The sequence below is a fragment of the Pelophylax lessonae genome (assembly GCF_965119305.1).
Source record: "Pelophylax lessonae genome assembly, chromosome: 10".
Classification (NCBI taxonomy): Eukaryota; Metazoa; Chordata; class Amphibia; order Anura; family Ranidae; genus Pelophylax; species Pelophylax lessonae.
Genome location: NC_138777.1, coordinates 180,818,094 through 180,837,929, shown reverse-complemented (window position 1 = coordinate 180,837,929; position 19,836 = coordinate 180,818,094). Strand labels below are relative to the sequence as shown.

Sequence of the window (19,836 nt, the reverse complement as noted above, 5' to 3'; positions counted from 1 at the left end):
TTAAAATAACAAACATGTTTATACTTACCTGCTATGTGCAATGCTTTTGCACAGAGCAGCCCAGATCCTCTTCTTCTGGGGTCCCTCGCCGGTGCTTCAGGCCCCGCCTCTTTAGGGGGTATCTCCATGGAAAGCTGCTTTCCATGGGGGCACCCGCGTGTGCTCCCTGCATCCAATGGCACAGACAGCGGGACCCCCCCTTAAGGCTTTAGAACCACTTTAAGGACATTCCATTTAAAATCCTTTCTCATTGCATACTGTAAACCTAAAATGTAGGAAACTCCAAAAGGCGTAAATACTTATGCAGAGCACTGTAAGTGCATAAAAAAAAAAATGTTGTTTCTCACCTCATAAAAGACTGTGCTGAAATTACCGCCATTAACATATTGTAAATCAGAGTTCACTTTGATGTTTAATAGTATCCAGTCCCCTTTGCTGACAAAAACATCTTTTGAGTTTTTGTACACATCTGCTAAATTATTTGGATACATGAAAATATCTTTTTCTGTGGAATAGGAAAAGTAAAAGGTGACATTAGACAACTAGTCATTATTATTTTATTTCAATTATATAACACTGGCATTTTGTAGTGCTGTACAGTGGGGTATGGCACAAAATATGTAAACATACACATTAAATCCAAAAGTGAGCCAATTTTCAAAATCTTAAGTAGCAAGGGGAAAGCCAAGAAATGCAGTCAGTGTTTCCCATCTTTCTGAATGATCATGTAGGAAGTTAGGTAAAATCTCAATCTCAAAAAATCTCAAATCCCAATAGAAACAGAGACAGCAATACAAATCTGACCAAGATCCTAAATTTCCATCATTCTCCCAAAGTAAAAAAATTATTTTTAGTTCATATTTACCTGTAAAATCCATCTCTTGAAGTACATCATGGGACACAGAGCCAATAATCATAACATATAGGTTATATAGCTACCTACAGGTGAAGGACACTGGCAATTTATCAGAATTGATGACCCCCTATATAACCCCTTCCACACACAAAGGATGTTTCCCTATATAACCCCTCCCACACAAGAAGTACCTCAGTTTTGTAGCAAGCAATAAAGACCCCATAGAAGAGGGGAGGGGCCTCTGTGTCCCGTGATGTACTTCAAGAAATGGATTTTACAGGTAAGTATGAATTAAAAATACATTTTTCTTTTTGTACATCACAGTCATAGAGCCATTAATTACAACATATGGGATGTCCCAAAGCAATGCATCTGAAGAGAGGGGGACACCAAAAAAATATTGCCTTCTGACCCCAAAAGAACACCGCCGCCTGCAGAACACTGTGGCCAAAAGCGGACTCCTTCTGGGTCCCAACATCCACTCTGTAGAAACGAGTGAACGTATGCACCGACGACCAGGTCGTGGCCTTGCAAATCTGAGCCATAGAGGCTTGATGGCGATGTGCCCAAATCGCACCTACTCCTCTGGTAGAATGTGCCTTTAGAGGAAAAGGTGAAACCTTTCCTACTAAACCATATGCCTGGGTAATAACCTGGCGAATACAACAAGAAATTGTAGAGTTAGATGCTGCTAAATCCCTTTCTGGGCCCTTCTGGCAGCACAAACAAGCTCTCGGTCTTACGAATCTGAGCGGTCTCCTTTAAGTAAAACTAAAGTGCATGCACTACATCAAGAGAATGTAATAACTTTTCCTCCTCTGAGTGAGAATCTGGAAAAAAAGAAGGTAGTATAATGTCCTGATTCAAATGAAAGTTGGACACTACCTTGCCACAGACACGCCAGGAAGCAGGAGATGAACATGCAGACGCTTAAGCGCCAAGGCGAAAACAGCAAACACATGGGGTGAGAGCAGCTTAGGCTGAGTCTTGTTTGTCACAGCTGAAACCCTTTAAGGTGATCAGCTCAGGGTAAGAAACAGTGTAATAACAACATGTTTTAAACATACTTTTATATAAACCTGCTACAACAGATGTAATTATAAGCAGAAACACATTTGGCACAAGTCTCTGTAATCTTATTAAAGGGCACAGTGCATAAAAAGTTTACAATTTGCAAGCTTTACCTTTAAAGTTTGTTAGCTGTGTAAATATTTAAAATGGACTCACCAGTCCCGCCGCAGGAATCAAGCAAGAAGCCAATCTTCACCCATCAGGGGGAGCTTTGTCTTGGGGACCTTCAAGGACTGGGTCCCCTATATAAGAGGGGCCACGGCCTTGGACCTGTAGAGCATCCTGCAGGGAGTGCCTTTGGGGTTTGGTATTCCAAGGGTCTGGATCCCAGGGTCCAGCGCCTTAAAAGGACAGTGTTACAGGCAAAACCCAATATCTGCTCCCCGAGGCTCAGGTATCATCTTTTTAGTCCATTGACTGTTTTAGATGGATCTGATAGCTAACCCCTTAGATACGGTGATCTTTGATCGGGGTATGTAGCATAATATTCTTTCTTCCTCTTTAAAACATAACAAACATGCTGTGGAGAGCGACTCTCCACAGCAACCTTTACCTTTAGACACTGGCAAAAAAAACTGAGATACTTCCTGTGTGGGAGGGGTTATATAGGGGGTCATTGTGACGGTACTAACCGTCACTATGAGTGAAAAACAGATGATTAATGGTTTGAATTGCTTCAGATGGGACAGTCATATTTGCCAGCAATATCTTCATATAGAAATATGAAGATTTATTCCCATTGCCATGAAATCTGTAATTCCTAAATAATGTGTGTATTACATATCCCTCAATGTCAGACAGGTTTTCACTATTGTTTGTGTAATGAGATAATGTGTATTCCAGCTTCAATGTGAGAGAGACACACAGACTGTCACTGGCAGCCTTGTCCTATTGTTTGTGTATAGGGAGGGAATGTGGATTGTGGATGTCTAATGTTAATGACCTCACATTGTTCTGTCCAGATGGCTAAATAATTAGTTTAGGTTAGGGAGGGAGGGGTTGTGTACGCTGTATGGGAATGAGTGAGTGTAAAACCCTGTTTCTATTGGATTGTGAATGTCACGTCCAGTCCTCAACAAGGTCCACTTGGGCGGTAACCTTGTGGGGGAAAACTGTATATAAGTCTGTTTCTTGTTCAATAAAGTGGAGTTAGTTCACCCTTAATCTAGAGTCCTGTCTCTTATTGGGTGAATATGCTACAAGGGATTGCTATGGTCTTCCATACTCCCTTGGATAATCACTAAGCTCTTGTAAGAGCTTGTGTAGCTCTTGTTCCTGCTGCCCATGGGAACCTGCAGCCTTGTCGTAGGTCCAGGGTGGGCAGGGCAGCCATCAGAAATTGTGGGGCCCCTTACACAGCTTTAGGCCTGGGCCCCCACCCCCGGGCCATCCCACTGAATCCACCAACTAGCTATTCCACTGAGTCCTTCACTGCACACACTTTTATTTTAACAATCTTACAACTTATATATAAAAATGAACAGTGTACTCCAAGTCATCAGTGCTTTCAAGATTTACAGTAAGGAATTATATTTTGCCCAAAAAGACATCCCAATCCAGCAGCTGTACGCCCTCAGCCCCCCCTCACACCTGTACGCCCTCAGCCCCCCTCACACCTGTACGCACTCAGCCCCCGCTCACACCTGTATGCACTCAGCCCCCGCTCACACCTGTACGCACTCAGCCCCCGCTCACACCTGTACGCACTCAGCCCCCGCTCACACCTGTACGCACTCAGCCCTAGCTCACACCTGTACGCATTCAGCCCCCGCTCACACCTGTACGCACTCAACCCCGCTCACACCTGTACGCACTCAGCCCTAGCTCACACCTGTACGCATTCAGCCCCCGCTCACACCTGTACGCACTCAACCCCGCTCACACCTGTACGCACTCAGCCCCCACTCACACCTGTACGCACTCAGCCCCCAATCACACCTGTACGCACTAGGCCCCGCACATGTGTGTGTGTATATATTTAAAACACACACATGTGCATACACAGACATGTACACAAACACAGACATGTAAGTATAAAATATCAGGTGCGCTAAACAAGTGTGCAAGTATTAAAGCAAAGTTAAACACATAATAAAACAAATATAGAAAATTACCAATAACTATGGGTTTCTCCAACAATGAAACAACAAACATGGTGTATACAAATACAGCGCTTGAGTGATATGATAAAATCAAAATGTAAAGACCACTGTGGTGATATGCGTGGCACAAAAATGCACCACGGAACGAAATACACCAAAAATAGTGAAAACAGTGCAAAAAAACAACAAATAATGAAAGTCCAAATCTAGGTGTCCGCGGTGGTAGAAAAGGCAAATTAAATGGGTGTCATTCACGGTGATGATCAGATGACAACTGAATGTGCGGAATGTCCCAACACCAGTGTAGTTGAGCCTCTTACCAGAGAAACAATACAAAAGGGCATATAGGTAGCTGGATCCAGTTGGGAAATCACATGCCAAGGAGAGGAAAAGACAGATATTTTCCACACCTCCCAAGTCAGGGGGGGGGGGGGGCAGGGTCAGCCTCTTACCTGATGCACAAATAGTAAGGACCTCGGATTTCCCTGGCTGAAAAGGAATTCCTTTCTCTCCTCAGGATGTTAATTGTTAATGGATCAGTGCTTCCTGGTGGTGGTCTGTGGCTGATCTTATCCTCAGTCTGGGGAGCTTAGCAGCAGTATCCTGATACTATACACAAACGCAGACATGTACACACACATCTGTACACAACCCCCCTTCACTTGTACAATAGCCCTTACTTGGAGCTGCAGTCCAGGATATAGTACCTGACTGTACTGTGTACAGTGCACACACAAGGAGTGCACATGCAGGAAGTAACCAGAGGTGGCAGCAAAGAGCACTATGTGAGCTCAATGATACAGACAGAGCAGCCGTAGCTGCCGATTCTCACTCAGCAGCCACGGAGCACTTCTGTACCCGCCCCTGCCATCTCTCATTCTCGCCAGGCAGCCGGGCCCATTGAAACGATCGGGCCCCTTACAAGTGTATGGGCTGTACCCCCCTGATGGCGGCCCTGAGGGTGGGTAGGAGACGGCAAGACCCTAACCAAGCTGTGGCGGTTCGTGGGGTCTGAGGCGGTTATGGTGTCTGGTGGAGTGCTTGGAGCCCTCGGGAAGCACTGAGCATCCGTCAATGGAGGTACCCGGTCGGGGTTCGGTTGATCCATTACAGTCATCGACTCTGATTGGTTGCCAGTGTCCTTCACCTATAGGTGGCTAACTAACCCATATGTTATTATTAATGGCTCTGTGTCCCGTGATGTACGAAAAGAAAAAATGTTTTAAAGATTTCTCTGCTTCCATTAAACAGGTTATGCTCATTTACTTTTATTGAGACAATTCAGAATGAACAGACACAAACATATTGATACTGTTTTTTTTTTTTTTTTATAACAATGTGAAGGAATATAAAGAATCAAGACAGTATAAAGACTTACAGTATATGCATAATAGACATGGTGTCTGGCATAGGTGGGCGCAGCCTAGTGCACCAAGAAACTTAAACACACAGTACCAGTAACTCATTGTTTTCATTAAGAAAGGGAAGGGGCTTCCCCTTCCCCACTCATCCAGAAACACAATCTGTGTGCCCGCAGCAGCAGCCGGCGGGAGAGCATGGAAGCTGGCAGTGCTGCAAACGGGTGTGTCTGGGTAGCAAGGAGAATCTGCTCTGCAGGGGGTTATAAGCAATGTTCCCTCTAATTTTTTACTGGGCTGAGCAAATAAAAAAATTTCTGAGCGCAGTGCTCCCCAACCTTTTTATCGCCGTGGACCGGTCAACATTTGATCATTTTTCTGTGGCCCCCAATCAATGCAGAGTGCCCACAGCATTGCCCCCAATCAATGCAGAGTGCCCACAGCATTGCCCCCAATCAATGCAGAGTGCCATAGCATTGCCCCCAATCAATGCAGAGTACTACAGCATTGCCCCCAATCAATGTAGAGATGCCAGCGTGCCCCTTTTCAATGTAGAGGTGCCAGTGTGCCCCCTTTCAATGTAGAGATGCCAGCGTGCCCCTTTTCAATGTAGAGATGCCAGTGTGCCACCTTTCAATGTAGAGATGCCAGCGTGCCACCTTTCAATGTAGAGATGCCAGCGTGCCCCCTTTCAATGTAGAGATGCCAGCGTGCCCCCTTTCAATGTAGAGATGCCAGCGTGCCCCCTTTCAATGTAGAGATGCCAGCGTGCCCCCTTTCAATGTAGAGATGCCAGCGTGCCACCTTTCAATGTAGAGATGCCAGCGTGCCCCCTTTCAATGTAGAGATGCCAGCGTGCCCCCTTTCAATGTAGAGATGCCAGCGTGCCCCCTTTCAATGTAGAGATGCCAGTGTGCCCCCTTTCAATGTAGAGATGCCAGTGTCTTCCCTTTCAATGTAGAGACTCTTCAGTCCCGAGTCTAGTAATGGTTCTGCAAGCAAGTTCCTCATTGAGATCCTCCAGAACTGATGAATACACCCTTTTCTGTATGTTAAGCTGCATATAGAGTTACTCAGTTTTTAATTAATGCAGAGTGCCCACAGCATTGTCCCCAAATCAATGCAGAGATGCCAGCGTTTCCCCCCGCGAGTCTACCCCCCCCCCCCCCCCCGCCGTGCACTTACCTCACGGTCACGGGCGGCAGCTTCTCTTCAGTTCATTCCCCGGCTTCCTGCCTCTCCTCAGTCCTCCTGACTCCCGAGTCCCGGCGCCTCTTCCTCGGCCAATGGCATGAAGTTGGCCTTTCGGCCAATCAGGAAGCGGGAGGACCCGCTCCCTGATTGGCCAGGAGGAGGATCCGTGTGACAATAGCGAATTTTCATTCGCTATTGTCACACAATGGGCGTGCTCTCGCGGCGCACGCTCTGCTACACGGCCGCCACGTCTGCGGCTGCGCGGTTTGAATAGGTGCTTGCGCGGGACCTTCATTCACACTGCGCGCCCGCGCATGCGCGCAGGCTAAAGGGAACACTGGTTATAAGGGTGTGCTCGGCGCATGAATTCGACTGAACTGTGGCCAAAGGTTTTGAGAATGACACAAATATTAATTTTCACACAGTCTGCTGCGTTCGTTTTATCATGGAAAATTGCATATATTCCAGAATGTTATGAAGAGTGATAAGATGAACTGCAATTAATTGCAAAGTCCCTCTTTGCCATGAAAATTAACTTAATTCCAAAAAAAACATTTCCACTGCATTTGTGAATAAGGCTTCAGGGTGCCCAAGAAAGTCCAGCAAACAACAGGACTGTCTCCTACAGTACAGTGCCTTGCAAAAGTATTCGGCCCGCCTTGAACTTTTCGACCTTTTGCCACATTTCAGGCTTCAAACATAAAGATATAAAACTGTAATTTTTTTGTGAAGAATCAACAACAAGTGGGACACAATCATGAAGTGGAACGAAATTTATTGGATATTTCAAATTTGGTTAACAAATAAAAAAACTGAAAAATTGGGCGTGCAAAATTATTCAGCCCCTTTACTTTCAGTGCAGCAAACTCTCTCCAGAAGTTCAATGAGGATCTCTGAATGATCCAATGTCGACCTAAATGACTAATGATGATAAATAGAATCCACCTGTGTGTAATCAAGTCTCCGTATAAATGCACCTGCACTGTGATAGACTCAGAGGTCCGTTTAAAGCGCAGAGAGCATCATGAAGAACAAGGAACACACCAGGCAGGTCCGAGATACTGTTGTGGAGAAGTTTAAAGCTGGATTTGGATACAAAAAGATTTCCCAAGCTTTAAACATCCCAAGGAGCACTGTGCAAGCGATAATATTGAAATGGAAGGAGTATCAGACCACTGCAAATCTATGAAGACCTGGCCGTCCCTCTAAACTTTCAGCTCATACAAGGAGAAGACTGATCAGAGATGCAGCCAAGAGGCCCATGATCACTCACTATGATCACTGCAGAGATCTACAGCTGAGGTGGGAGACTCTGTCCATAGGACAACAATCAGTCGTTTACTGCACAAATCTAGCCTTTATGGAAGAGTGGCAAGAAGAAAGCCATTTCTTCAATATATCCATAAAAAGTGTCCTTTAAAGTTTGCCACAAGCCACCTGGGAGACACAACAAACATGTGGAAGAAGGGGCTCTGGTCAGATGAAACCAAAATCGAACTTTTTGGCAACAATGCAAAACGTTATGTTTGGCGTAAAAGCAACACAGCTCATCACCCTGAACACACCATCCCCACTGTCAAACATGGTGGTGGCAGCATCATGGTTTGGGCCTGCTTTTCTTCAGATGGTTAAAATTGATGGGAAGATGGATGGAGCCAAATACAGGACCATTCTGGAAGAAAACCTTATGGAGTCTGCAAAAGACCTGAGACTGGGACGGAGATTTGTCTTCCAACAAGACAATGATCCAAAACATAAAGTAAAATCTACAATGGAATGGTTCACAAATAAACATATCCAGGTGTTAGAATGGCCAAGTCAAAGTCCAGACCTGAATCCAATTGAGAATCTGTGGAAAGAACTCAAAACTGCTGATCACAAACGCTCTCCATCCAACCTCACTGAGCTTGAGCTGTTTTGCAAGGAGGAATTGGCAAAAATTTCAGTCTCTCGATGTGCAAAACTGATAGAGACATACCCCAAGCGACTTACAGCTGTAATCGCAGCAAAAGGTGGCACTACAAAGTATTAACTTAAGGGGGCTGAATAATTTTGCACGCCCAATTTTTCAGTTTTTTTATTTGTTAAAAAAGTTTGAAATATCCAATAAAATTCGTTCCACTTCATGATTGTGTCCCACTTGTTGTTGATTCTTCACAAAAAATTACAGTTTTATATCTTTATGTTTGAAGCCTGAAATGTGGCAAAAGGTCACAAAGTTCAAGTGGGCCGAATACTTTCGCAAGGCACTGTAGTGCACTGTGCTTTTCCTGTTCAAAGCTATGGTAAACATTTATCCCCATTTCCCGCGTTTGGGGTGCCATTGCAAGTCATAGGAATCGCACGGGCGTTCCGCGACTTACAATGGTTCAGGATTGCCGGCTGAATCACAGCAATTCTTCCCGCGATCCGAGACGCCTATATGTGAATGGAGCCTAATGGGCCATACACACTATAAGATTTTCTGAAGACTTTTTCCTTTAGACTTACCAAAACCATATAATATGAGATCAAACAAAAACAATCAATTTGTATGCAATCTGGCAGGCCCTTACACTACATAGAAAAGGTAAATCTGAAGGAAATCGAACCACAAAAGTTGGATAGTGTGTATCCAGCTTAAGAGAGATCTTCTGTGCTTGAAATTTCATGACTCTTTACATGGATTTCATGACTCCTCAGGATAGCAATGGTATCTGGAGAATGTATGGGCGTGTTTTCTGTTGAAGTGGTCAAGTACACATACACCATGTACAGGACTAGTGTACCCACCTACATTCACTACAATTCACTGTGCTTGATGGGAACTGTAATTTTGTTTTACTGTAGAGAGAGGGGAGGATGTGATGTCACTTCTGCTGTCACACCTCCTCCTAAGCCAGGCAGATACTGATATTTTTTGAATGAAAGAGATGACATCATGAACGGCAGATCCCTGTTCTGTCGCCACAGGGAGCGATCGCGGGTGCCTGGCGGGAATCGTGGGCGCCACACCCGCAGATCAGCTTCCCCTGTGACGAATGGGCGCGCGCGCCCCCACTCACGGTCCGACGTACAGTTACGTCATTTCGCGGGACCTGCGAGTATATGTACTGCTGGCGGTTGGCAAGTGGTTAAAGTATACTACATAGAATGAACTAAACATTTTGCACATGCATGCTTTATATTTATATGATTGTCACCTAACTGTCTGTGTGCTGAGCAGTGTGGCTGGGGAATTAGGGAATTTATGTTGCCATTTTGTGATTTATGTTGAAGTGGGCGCGTATACATTCAACATGTACAGGCCTAGTGTATGGAATGGATTGGTGATGCTGTCCATGGCAGCTACTATGGGTCTTCCGAGTGGATTATCTTGATCTTTGTGTGTTTTTGGAATATGGTAAAAATATGGTGTGAAACATAATTCTCTGTTGAAAAAACTGGACTTATGTTTATTGAGAATGCCTACTTCTTTAGCCTGCATGGTTAGGAAGTTGGCCTCTCTAATAAAGGCTGGTAATGGATCTGTACGTAATTTGGTGTATGTTGTGGTGTCCAATAGTAATCGGTGTGCCTCTTTGAGGTAGTCAGTCCTGTCCTGGACCACTATGCTCCCTTCTTTGTCTGCCATTTTGATAACTAGATTGAGATAAAAATAATTTTATACTTTCTACATTACGTTTATTGTTTTATATATGTTTTTATTTTAATTTTATTCTATGTGAGTATGCACTTTTCATGATGTCCAGACTAAGCAATACATCTGTTAATTGCACAGTTCAGTCTTATACTGGAAACGACCATTACCAGCATTGATACCTAGTTAGTACCCAGGGGAGACTGCTCCGGTCCTATTTAAGCCCACAACAGACATGGCATTGTTAGGCCTGAAGAAGGAGTGCATGCTCCGTAAACACGTCACCTTGGCAATCCCCCTGCACCCGGAAGTGGATGACACGAGAAGCCGCGTGGACTCCTTGCTATACAATGGAAGGGCTGACATCTATCGGCTGTATCCTTGTCAGCTGCAGCCGCCGGGGCCATTCTGAGATATCCCTCCCTGCTAAAAAAAAACACAGTGCAGCAACTGTTTAAGGCTGGAATGGAGCCTTAGACTTTTTCCTTCAATGGTAAGGAATTTCACAAATGTATTCACTGTTTAGTGTTTTGTGTAGGTGGTGTGCTAATGGGTGATTTTTTTTACCTATTCCAGAGTCCTTCTTTAAGGGGTATTGCCCGTCTCTGTGATGATTTCTCTTTAAAGTGACATTAAACAATATTCTTATTCTCCAACAATAATCTATACACTTCCACCACTCAATGACTTGGTAACCTGATTTTGAAATCATAGTTTAGAATCACTTTAGCATTTCACTTTGTCTATAAAAATTGAATGTGTGTGTAACATACAATATAAACATACCTGTATGAATATATGAACCAAAAGTGAGGTTACACTTCTGTGAGTCGAACGGAAAGCGGTAAATGTTTAATTTACAGGCACTGACAATCCGCAATGGCTTTGCATTTGTAATTTTTCCATTGTATGCTATATCAAAATATTCAATAACAGGGGCATCATCATCATATTTTATCCTGAAGAACAGAGAGGTTAGTTTATTTTTCTGTCAACCTTAGGAACATGTTTTTTTAAAAGTAAAAGTTATAGCAGTGTACTATGCACATAAAAATGTAATTCATTATATACACATATTCATATACATACTGTTTGAGATATGTTATTGAGAGTGCTATCCAGTGTGGGACAAGGCCATCCAGCACCCAGGGCAAAGATGCTGAACTGCACCCCCCCCTTCCCTTACGGTTAGAGTCAAGGCGCCCAAATCTCGGCAATAAACCATTCCGCCAAGGGCAGCCGTTCCTTCTGCCCAAACCTTGTCCCGGCCCTGGTGCTATCGGTGTCCAAAGGTAAAACAGGACATACAGAAACGACAAACTGATTTGTTGTTACATGGTTATAAAAAAGAATTGTTGTTATTTTTGCAAGAAGGACATGGACTTGAACTGAAATGAATTGCAGAGTTCTGTAACCTGATAAAGCAGCCTTTCTCAACCAGGGTTCTGTGGCGCCCTAAGGTCCCTTGAGCAATGAGCAATTTCAGCCTCTTAGATAAGTAACCACTGACAGCATTACATTTTTAGTTATCTATGGGGGGGTTCTTCCCAATGACCACAAATGTATAGAGCATCCTTTCCAATGACCACAACACTAATGTACCATGAGCTGTAATAAGGTTAATTATTAGCAGGGGTTCCCCAAACTCAGAAAGTTGTTATAAAAGTTCCTCCATGTAAAAAGCTTGAGAAAAGCTGCCCTATAGTGATGTTTAACCACTATATACGGCGGCAGGTCCCTGTGAATCGCCGTACCTGTACGGCGGTTTGCGGGAGCAATCCTGGGGGCGCGCGCATGCTGCTGGAGGGAAAGCTGATCCACAGGGCCAAAAAAAATTGCACAGGTGATCCAATACCACCAAAAGAAAGCTCTATTTGTGGGAAAAAAGGACATCAATTTTATTTGGTTACAGCATCGCACGACCGCGCAATAGTCCGTTAAAATAACACAGCGCCAAATCGCGAAAAATGCTTGGTCATTAACTACCTCCCACCCGGGCCATTGTAAATATACGGCCGGGCAGGAGTCTCGTCCTTCTGAATGGACGTTCCGGAACGTCCTTCAGAAGGAGAGAGATCGCGCCGCCGCGGGCACGCGCAGCGGCGCGATCTCGATGTGCCTGTGTCCCTCGGACACAGAGCAACATCATTCGGCAGGAGGGCCCTGTGATTGGCCCTCCTGATCACATGACGGCTGTGTCCAATCACAGCCGTCATGTAATGTAAATAGAGCCGTTGTAACGACTTCGATCTCTTCTCCTCCTGACAGATCCTGTCAGTGAGGAGAAGATCAGAGGATCGGTGCTGCTGCGGGGGTGATCAGTGAGTATTTCTAATTACTCACTGATCACAGGGGGGGTCTGTGCTGGTAATCAGAACATTGATTACCAGTGCAGCCCTGGGGGGGGAGGGGTGCCACTAAGCCACCAGGGATGCCCACCCGTGACCACCAGGGGTGCCCACTATGGCCACCAGGGATGGAAAACAGGGCTCAGAGAGCCCCCCAGTGCCCTCCCTATCAGTGTTGCCCACCAATGCCATCTATCAGTGCTGCCCACCAGTGCCGTTATTGCCATCTATCAGTGCCGCCCACCAGTTCCCATTATTGCCCACCAGTGCTGCCTATCAGTGCCCATCAGTGCCCCCCATCAGTGCCGATCAGTGCCACCCATCAGTGCCGATCAGTGCCGATCATTGCCGCCCAACAGTGCCACCTATCAGTGCCGCCAATCAGTGCCCATCAGTGCTGCCTATCAGTGCCCATCAGCGCTGCCTATCAGTGCCCACCAATGCTGCATATCAGTGCTATCTATCAGTGCCACATATCAGTGCCCATCAGTGTTGCATATCAGTGCTACCTATTAGTGCCCATCAGTGCTGCATATCAGTGCCACCCCATCAGTGCCACCCCATCAGTGCCACCCCATCAGTGTGTCCTCATCAGTGCCTGTCAGTGCGGCATCATCAGTGCTCATCAGTGCAGGAAAAAACATATCTATTTACAAAATTTTATAACCTAAACAAAAAAACTTTTTTTTTTTTTCAAACTTTTCAGTTTTTTTTTATTTGTGCACCAAAAAAGAAAAAACCTGACGGTGATCAAATACCACCAAAAGAAAGCTCTATTTGTGGGGAAAAAATGAAACAAATTTGGTTTAGGTACAGCGTTGCATGACCGCGCAATTGTCATTCAAATTGCAACAGCGCTAAAAGCTGAAAATTGGTCTGGGAAGGAAGGGGGTTTAAGTGCCCAGTATTGAGGTAGTTAAGGAGGAAAATCTTTCAGTCCAGAAGTGGTTAATGCGGATCTTTATCCTTGGAATAAACTTCCATCCAATGCCATCTTCTCCCCCATTTTTGTAATGAAAAAGTGCGGCTCTTCCCCCCCATGCACATCACTTGCCTAGGAAGTGGGAGTCATACCTAGCGCTGCGTCATCGGGAGGCACGCTGGATGAACGCAGAAGAACCGGCAAGCCCATCAATGGCATCACAAACAACATGAAACCGCGGGACAGAGCAGTGACAGAACTTGGGGGACAACGCTGGATCCCCTGGGTGGTAGAGTATCTGAAATGTACATAATGGCCTGTTCTATAATGTAGTGTATTTTATATATGAAGAGTGTAATCATTAACCCACCGTTATGCTGAAAGATCTTTCGTAACAATGATTGTATAATCAGGAAGTTGCATAGTCTATTTGGATTCTTTCTTTTTTTTTTTGTTAATGTCATTTTAAATGTTCAGTGGGCATTTTTTGTATGTACCAGTTTTGTTGTAAAACGGAAAAGTCTTTTAAATTAAAAAGTATCTGATAAAAAAAAAGAAATGTGCACAACACACCATCTGATAATCAGGAATATAAAAAAAAAGGGGGGGGGGGGCTGTGAAGATCTGCTTTAAAATGTCGGATATGTATGTTGGGCAAAAAAAACAGTACATGTCTGCAATACATCTTGTATCCCTTAAAAATGCTAAAAGTACAAAGAATTGCCTGTTTTTGTATAAATCCAGAGTGCTCTCAGCTTTCAAATGTTTGGGTTTCTGCACTAAATTTTCCAATCAGATTTGTCAGCTCTACCTGGTGGACTTCGGAACTTCCCCTACTGCTCATCTCTTTGTCCCTTTCAGAATGCAGAAGTTTACATATTTTCTAACAAAACAATGATGCTTCCTTGGATCTCAGGAGCCTGTCTACACATTATGTTTACTAAAAAGGCTCTTAGGAGATGTAGTTTTGGAGTAGTGCCCAGGTCAGTATAAATAATCTCCCAGTAGGTTCTCCTGCAGGAAATCCAGTAGCCTAGTAATGGTGTTTAACGGGGAGTAATAAAAGCTGTTTCTCGATACAGGTGTAGTGCTATTTTGGTCACTCTTGGCAGCTACTGGGGTATGATGACGCCACCTGTGTAGTATTTAGGAGCAGAGTATATAATCTGTGTGATCAGGACAGGATTTATAGTAAGCGCCAGTGCCTCCACTCAATCAGGGCTTGTGATTAGCAAGTGAAATCCCAATTGAGAAAACATATCCATAAAGACAATAATCCACACAGCAGAGTGTTTAAATGTCCATGTATTGAAGAAATAACATTCAGTAAGCCATACAACATAAGATATTCTCCTCAGGAACATGAAATCATCAGCAGTGTCTCTGTGTGTCTCAGTGAGGGGATGTTACGGCACTTACAGTCTGTTCTCCAGCAGGAAAATGTCTGTGTCTCCTCATGTCTCTCTTTTTCCCAGTCTTACCCAGAAATCCTTGCTCTGCCCTTTTTGATGACCTCATCCTTCTTGCAGAGAGAGAAAGAGAGCACAGCAGCCATATTGACAAAGGGCAAAAACAAACACTGCATAACAGGAATACACACTTGAAAGATGGGCAAAGGGTCAACTGTTAACGCTCATAACTGACACTGATATCTCCCTCACACCAAGTATATGCCTATTATATGCTAACATCCTGGGGGCTCTCCCCCACAAATCCAAACTACTTCACACCTTGATATCCTCCGTCCACTGGATGATAGCTCTCAATTGGAGATCAGACTCGGTTTCCTGGCAGCAGGTAATCTCCAGAATGGACAACATTAAAATGTCAGAGAAAGTGCTACATTCTATACAGGGATCCATGCCAATTTTCCATACCAAATGGGATGTGTGGGATAACTTTAACTGTTAATGGCCGCCCGGCAATGGTTCTTATCTCCTATGAAGTCTACACTGTGAACAAAAATGGTCTGATATACTTGAGCTGCTTCTATACTATTTAAAGATTCATGTGGCATTGCTACTTATTATCCTGTATGAACCAGGGCATTTCTTACTGTACCCCCTTGTACTTTCTTTTTTTTATATTCAACTAATTATTCTGTATATTGTTCTGTTCTACATTAATCTTTAGATTGTTGTACTGATCTATATTTTATTCCTGTATGACTTTCCAATAAAATATTTTGTAAACAAAAAGAAAGATGGGCAAAGAAATTACCACATCACTACACAGGAAACTAATGCTAGGACATGTGTAAGATGAAAAAGAGAAATATAACTGCGCTGAAGGTAAAGAAAAATGTGAAGCAGCGACTTCAAGTGTGACCACACCCTCAAATCAATATATATACAATAAGTCGCGCTAAATGATAATAGAACAAAGAAATGTCCAATAAATTGCAAAAAAAGTCCCAAATTAATGAACGTGGGTAATGAAGAAATAATGGTTGGAATCTTGATCAGCACACAAACATTCTAGATTCCCTTAGGAAATGTGCTTACCAGACAGGTAATTCAAGATCGCAAATTTCATATGCTTAGGATGACTCGATTGCATAGATTCCAACGTTGAAGTACCCACGTTCATTAATTTGGGACTTTTTTTGCAATTTATTGGACATTTCTTTGTTCTATTATCATTTAGCGCGACTTATTGTATATATAAGGACATGTGTAAGACATTTGAAAGACCAGGAATTCAAATCTACCTCTTTATTCCTCTGCGCTTCTTTACCTTCTATACCGGGTTCTGACTCGCACCCACCCAGGGGCGGACTGACAACTCATGGGGCCCCCGGGCAATAAGAGATCATGGGCCCCCTGTGTCCCCGCCCACAAGCTAGCCACACCCACACAAAGGAACATTACTTTCATTGACCGCCAATGTAAGAGTCAGAGTCATTATTCCCACTGACCACCAATGCAAGGGACAATCTTCCCACTGACCACCAATGTAAGGGGCATTCTTCCCACTGACCCCCAATGTAAGGGGCATTCTTCCCACTGACCACCAATGTAAGAGGCATTCTTCCCACTGACCACCAATGTAAGAGGCATTCTTCCCACTGACCACCAATGTAAGGGACATTCTTCCCACTGACCACCAATGTAAGGAACATTCTTCCCACTGACCACCAATGTAAGGACACATTCTTCCCACTGACCACCAATGTAAGGAGCATTCTTCCCACTGACCACCAATGTAAGGAGCATTCTTCCCACTGACCACCAATGTAAGGAGCATTCTTCCCACTGACCACCAATGTAAGGAGCATTCTTCCCACTGACCACCAATGTAAGGAGCATTCTTCCCACTGACCACCAATGTAAGGAGCATTCTTCCCACTGACCACCAATGTAAGGAGCATTCTTCCCACTGACCACCAATGTAAGGAGCATTCTTCCCACTGACCACCAATGTAAGGAGCATTCTTCCCACTGACCACCAATGTAAGGAACATTCTCCCCACTGACCACCAATGTAAGGGGCATTCTTCCCATTGACCACCAATGTAAGGGGCATTCTTCCCACTGACCACCAATGTAAGGGGCATTCTTCCCACTGACCACCAATGTAAGGGGCATTCTTCCTTTGACCACCAATGTAAGGGGCATTCTTCCCATTGACCACCAATGTAAGGGGCATTCTTCCCACTGACCACCAATGTAAGGGGCATGCTTCCCACTGACCACTAATGTAAGGAGTATTCTTCCCGCCAAAGTGTACAGATGTCAGTATTATGGGAAAAGCACTCAGTGTACAGATATAAGTGTTATATATAGGGAATAGAACTCACTAAGTGCTATTCCCTATATATAGCACTGATTTCTGTAAACTGAGTGCTAGTACCTATAACACTGATATATGTACTACAATGAGTACTATTCCTTATACACTGCTCAAAATAATTAAAGGAACACTGAAAACACAACAGATCTAAAAAATATCATGCTGGATATCTATACTGATATGGACTGGGTAATGTGTTAGGATCTATACTGGTATGGACTGGGTAATGTGTTAGGATCTATACTGGTCTGGACTGGGTAATGTGTTACCAGCGTGACCCCTTTCAATGCAGAGTAACCAGTGTGCCGTGCCCCCTTTCAATGCAGAGAGACCAGCGTGCCCCCTTTCAATGCAGAGTAACCAGTGTGCCATGCCCTCTTTCAATGCAGAGAGACCAGCAAGCACCCTTTCACTGCGGAGTAACCAGTGTGCCGTGCCCTCTTTCAATGCAAAAAGACCAGCGTGTCCCCTTCAATGCAGAGTAACCAGTGTGCCGTGCCCTCTTTCAATGCAAAAAGACCAGCGTGTCCCCTTCAATGCAGAGTAACCAGTGTGCCGTGCCCTCTTTCAATGCAGAGAGACCAGTGTGCCCCCTTTCAATGCAGGGTAACCAGTGTGCCGTGCCCTCTTTCAATGCAGAGAGACCAGCGTGCCCCCTTTCAATGCAGAGTAACCAGTGTGCCGTGCCCTCTTTCAATGCAGAAAGACCAGCGTGTCCCCTTCAATGCAGAGTAACCAGTGTGCCGTGCCCTCTTTCAATGCAGAGAGACCAGTGTGCCCCCTTTCAATGCAGGGTAACCAGTGTGCCGTGCCCTCTTTCAATGCAGAGAGACCAGCATGCCCCCTTTCAATGCAGAGTAACCAGTGTGCCGTGCCCTCTTTCAATGCAGAGAGACCAGTGTGCCCCCTTTCAATGCAGGGTAACCAGTGTGCCGTGCCCTCTTTCAATGCAGAGAGACCAGCGTGCCCCCTTTCAATGCAGAGTAACCAGTGTGCCGTGCCCTCTTTCAATGCAGAAAGACCAGCGTGTCCCCTTCAATGCAGAGTAACCAGTGTGCCGTGCCCTCTTTCAATGCAGAGAGACCAGTGTGCCCCCTTTCAATGCAGGGTAACCAGTGTGCCGTGCCCTCTTTCAATGCAGAAAGACCAGCGTGTCCTCTTCAATACAGAGTAACCAGTGTGCCGTGCCCTCTTTCAATGCAGAGAGACCAGCGTGCCCCCTTTCAATGCAGGGTAACCAGTGTGCCGTGTCCTCTTTCAATGCAAAGAGACCAGCGTGCCCCCTTTCAATGCAGAGTAACCAGTGTGCCGTGCCCTCTTTCAATGTAGAAAGACCAGCGTGTCCCCTTCAATGCAGAGTAACCAGTGTGCCGTGCCCTCTTTCGATGCAAAAAGACCAGCATGTCCCCTTCAATGCAGAGTAACCAGTGTGCCGGGCCGTGCCCTGTTTCAATGAAGAGACCAGCGTGCCCCCTTTCAATGCAGAGTAACCAGTGTGCCGTGCCCCCTTTCAATGCAGAGTAACCAGTGTGCCGTGCCCTCTTTCAATACAGAGAGACCAGCGTGTCCCCTTCATCTCAGAAAAACCAGCGCACTTACCTGCAGCAGCGCCTTCTCCTCAGTCCCCAGCATCTCCTTGAGTCCTCCCGCCTACTCCTTGGCCAATAGATAGGGAATGGATAGAGGGACAGCGTGCTGCATCACCCAACGCACCAGCCGCCACTGGTGGTGATGCTGTCCTATGCAAAAAAAAAAAAATTCTGCCAGGCTTTTCATCCAAAAAAAGCAAGTGGGCTTTTATTTCAGGAGGTTGGTATAATTAGGTTTTCATTTCTTTTGAGGGTTTATTGGTATTTATCTTATGTCAATAGGGTTTTCTTTATACTTTATGAAAGGGGAGAGAGAGGGGGGGGTGGGAGAGTGGGGGAGGGAGAGAGAGAGGTGGAGAGAGAGAGAGGGGGGAGATTGAGAGAGAGAGGGGGGAGAGAGAGGGGGGGGAGAGAGAGAGAGAGAGAGAGGTGGAGAGAGAGAGGGGGGAGATTGAGAGAGAGAGAGAGAGAGAGAGAGAGAGGGGGAGAGGGAGAGAGAGGGGGGGAGAGAGAGAGGGGGGAGAGATATGGGAGAGAGGTGGAGAGAGAGAGAGAGGTGGGGGGAGAGAGAGAGAGAGAGAGAGAGAGAGAGGGGGAGAGAGATGGGAGAGAGGTGGAGAGAGAGAGGGGGGAGAGAGAGAGGGGGGGAGAGATGGGAGAGAAGTGGAGAGAGAGAGGGGAGAGAGAGAGAGAGGGGGGAGAGGGGGAAAGAGAGAGAGAGAGGGGGGAAAGAGAGAGGTGGAGAGAGAGAGAGAGAGAGAGGGGGGGGGATTGAGAGAGAGAGAGAGAGAGAGAGAGATGGAGAGAGAGAGAGGTGGAGAGAGAGAGAGAGAGAGAGGTGGAGAGAGAGGGGGAGATTGAGAGAGAGAGAGAGGGGAGATTGAGAGAGAGAGAGAGAGAGAGAGGAGAGAGAGAGGGGAGAGAGAGAGAGAGAGAGAGAGAGAGAGAGAGAGAGGTAGAGAGAGAGAGAGAGAGGGGAGAGAGA

At 45.3% G+C, this 19,836-nt stretch overlaps 1 protein-coding gene across 1 annotated transcript in view; it reads right to left on the bottom strand.

Annotated features, from left to right (window-relative positions):
* The window catches only part of LOC309565544 (5-hydroxytryptamine receptor 3A-like), a gene marked incomplete at its 3' end in the record, with an annotated part of 44,980 nt that overhangs the window by 19,625 nt on the left and 5,519 nt on the right, over positions 1-19,836 (bottom strand). The window contains exons 3-5 of the mRNA XM_082270502.1: positions 10,987-11,159; positions 10,768-10,896; positions 348-505 (exon numbers count right to left, since the gene is read on the bottom strand). Coding sequence (XP_082126628.1) covers positions 348-505; positions 10,768-10,896; positions 10,987-11,159 — 460 coding nt within the window. The remainder of the gene's footprint in view (positions 1-347; positions 506-10,767; positions 10,897-10,986; positions 11,160-19,836) is intronic.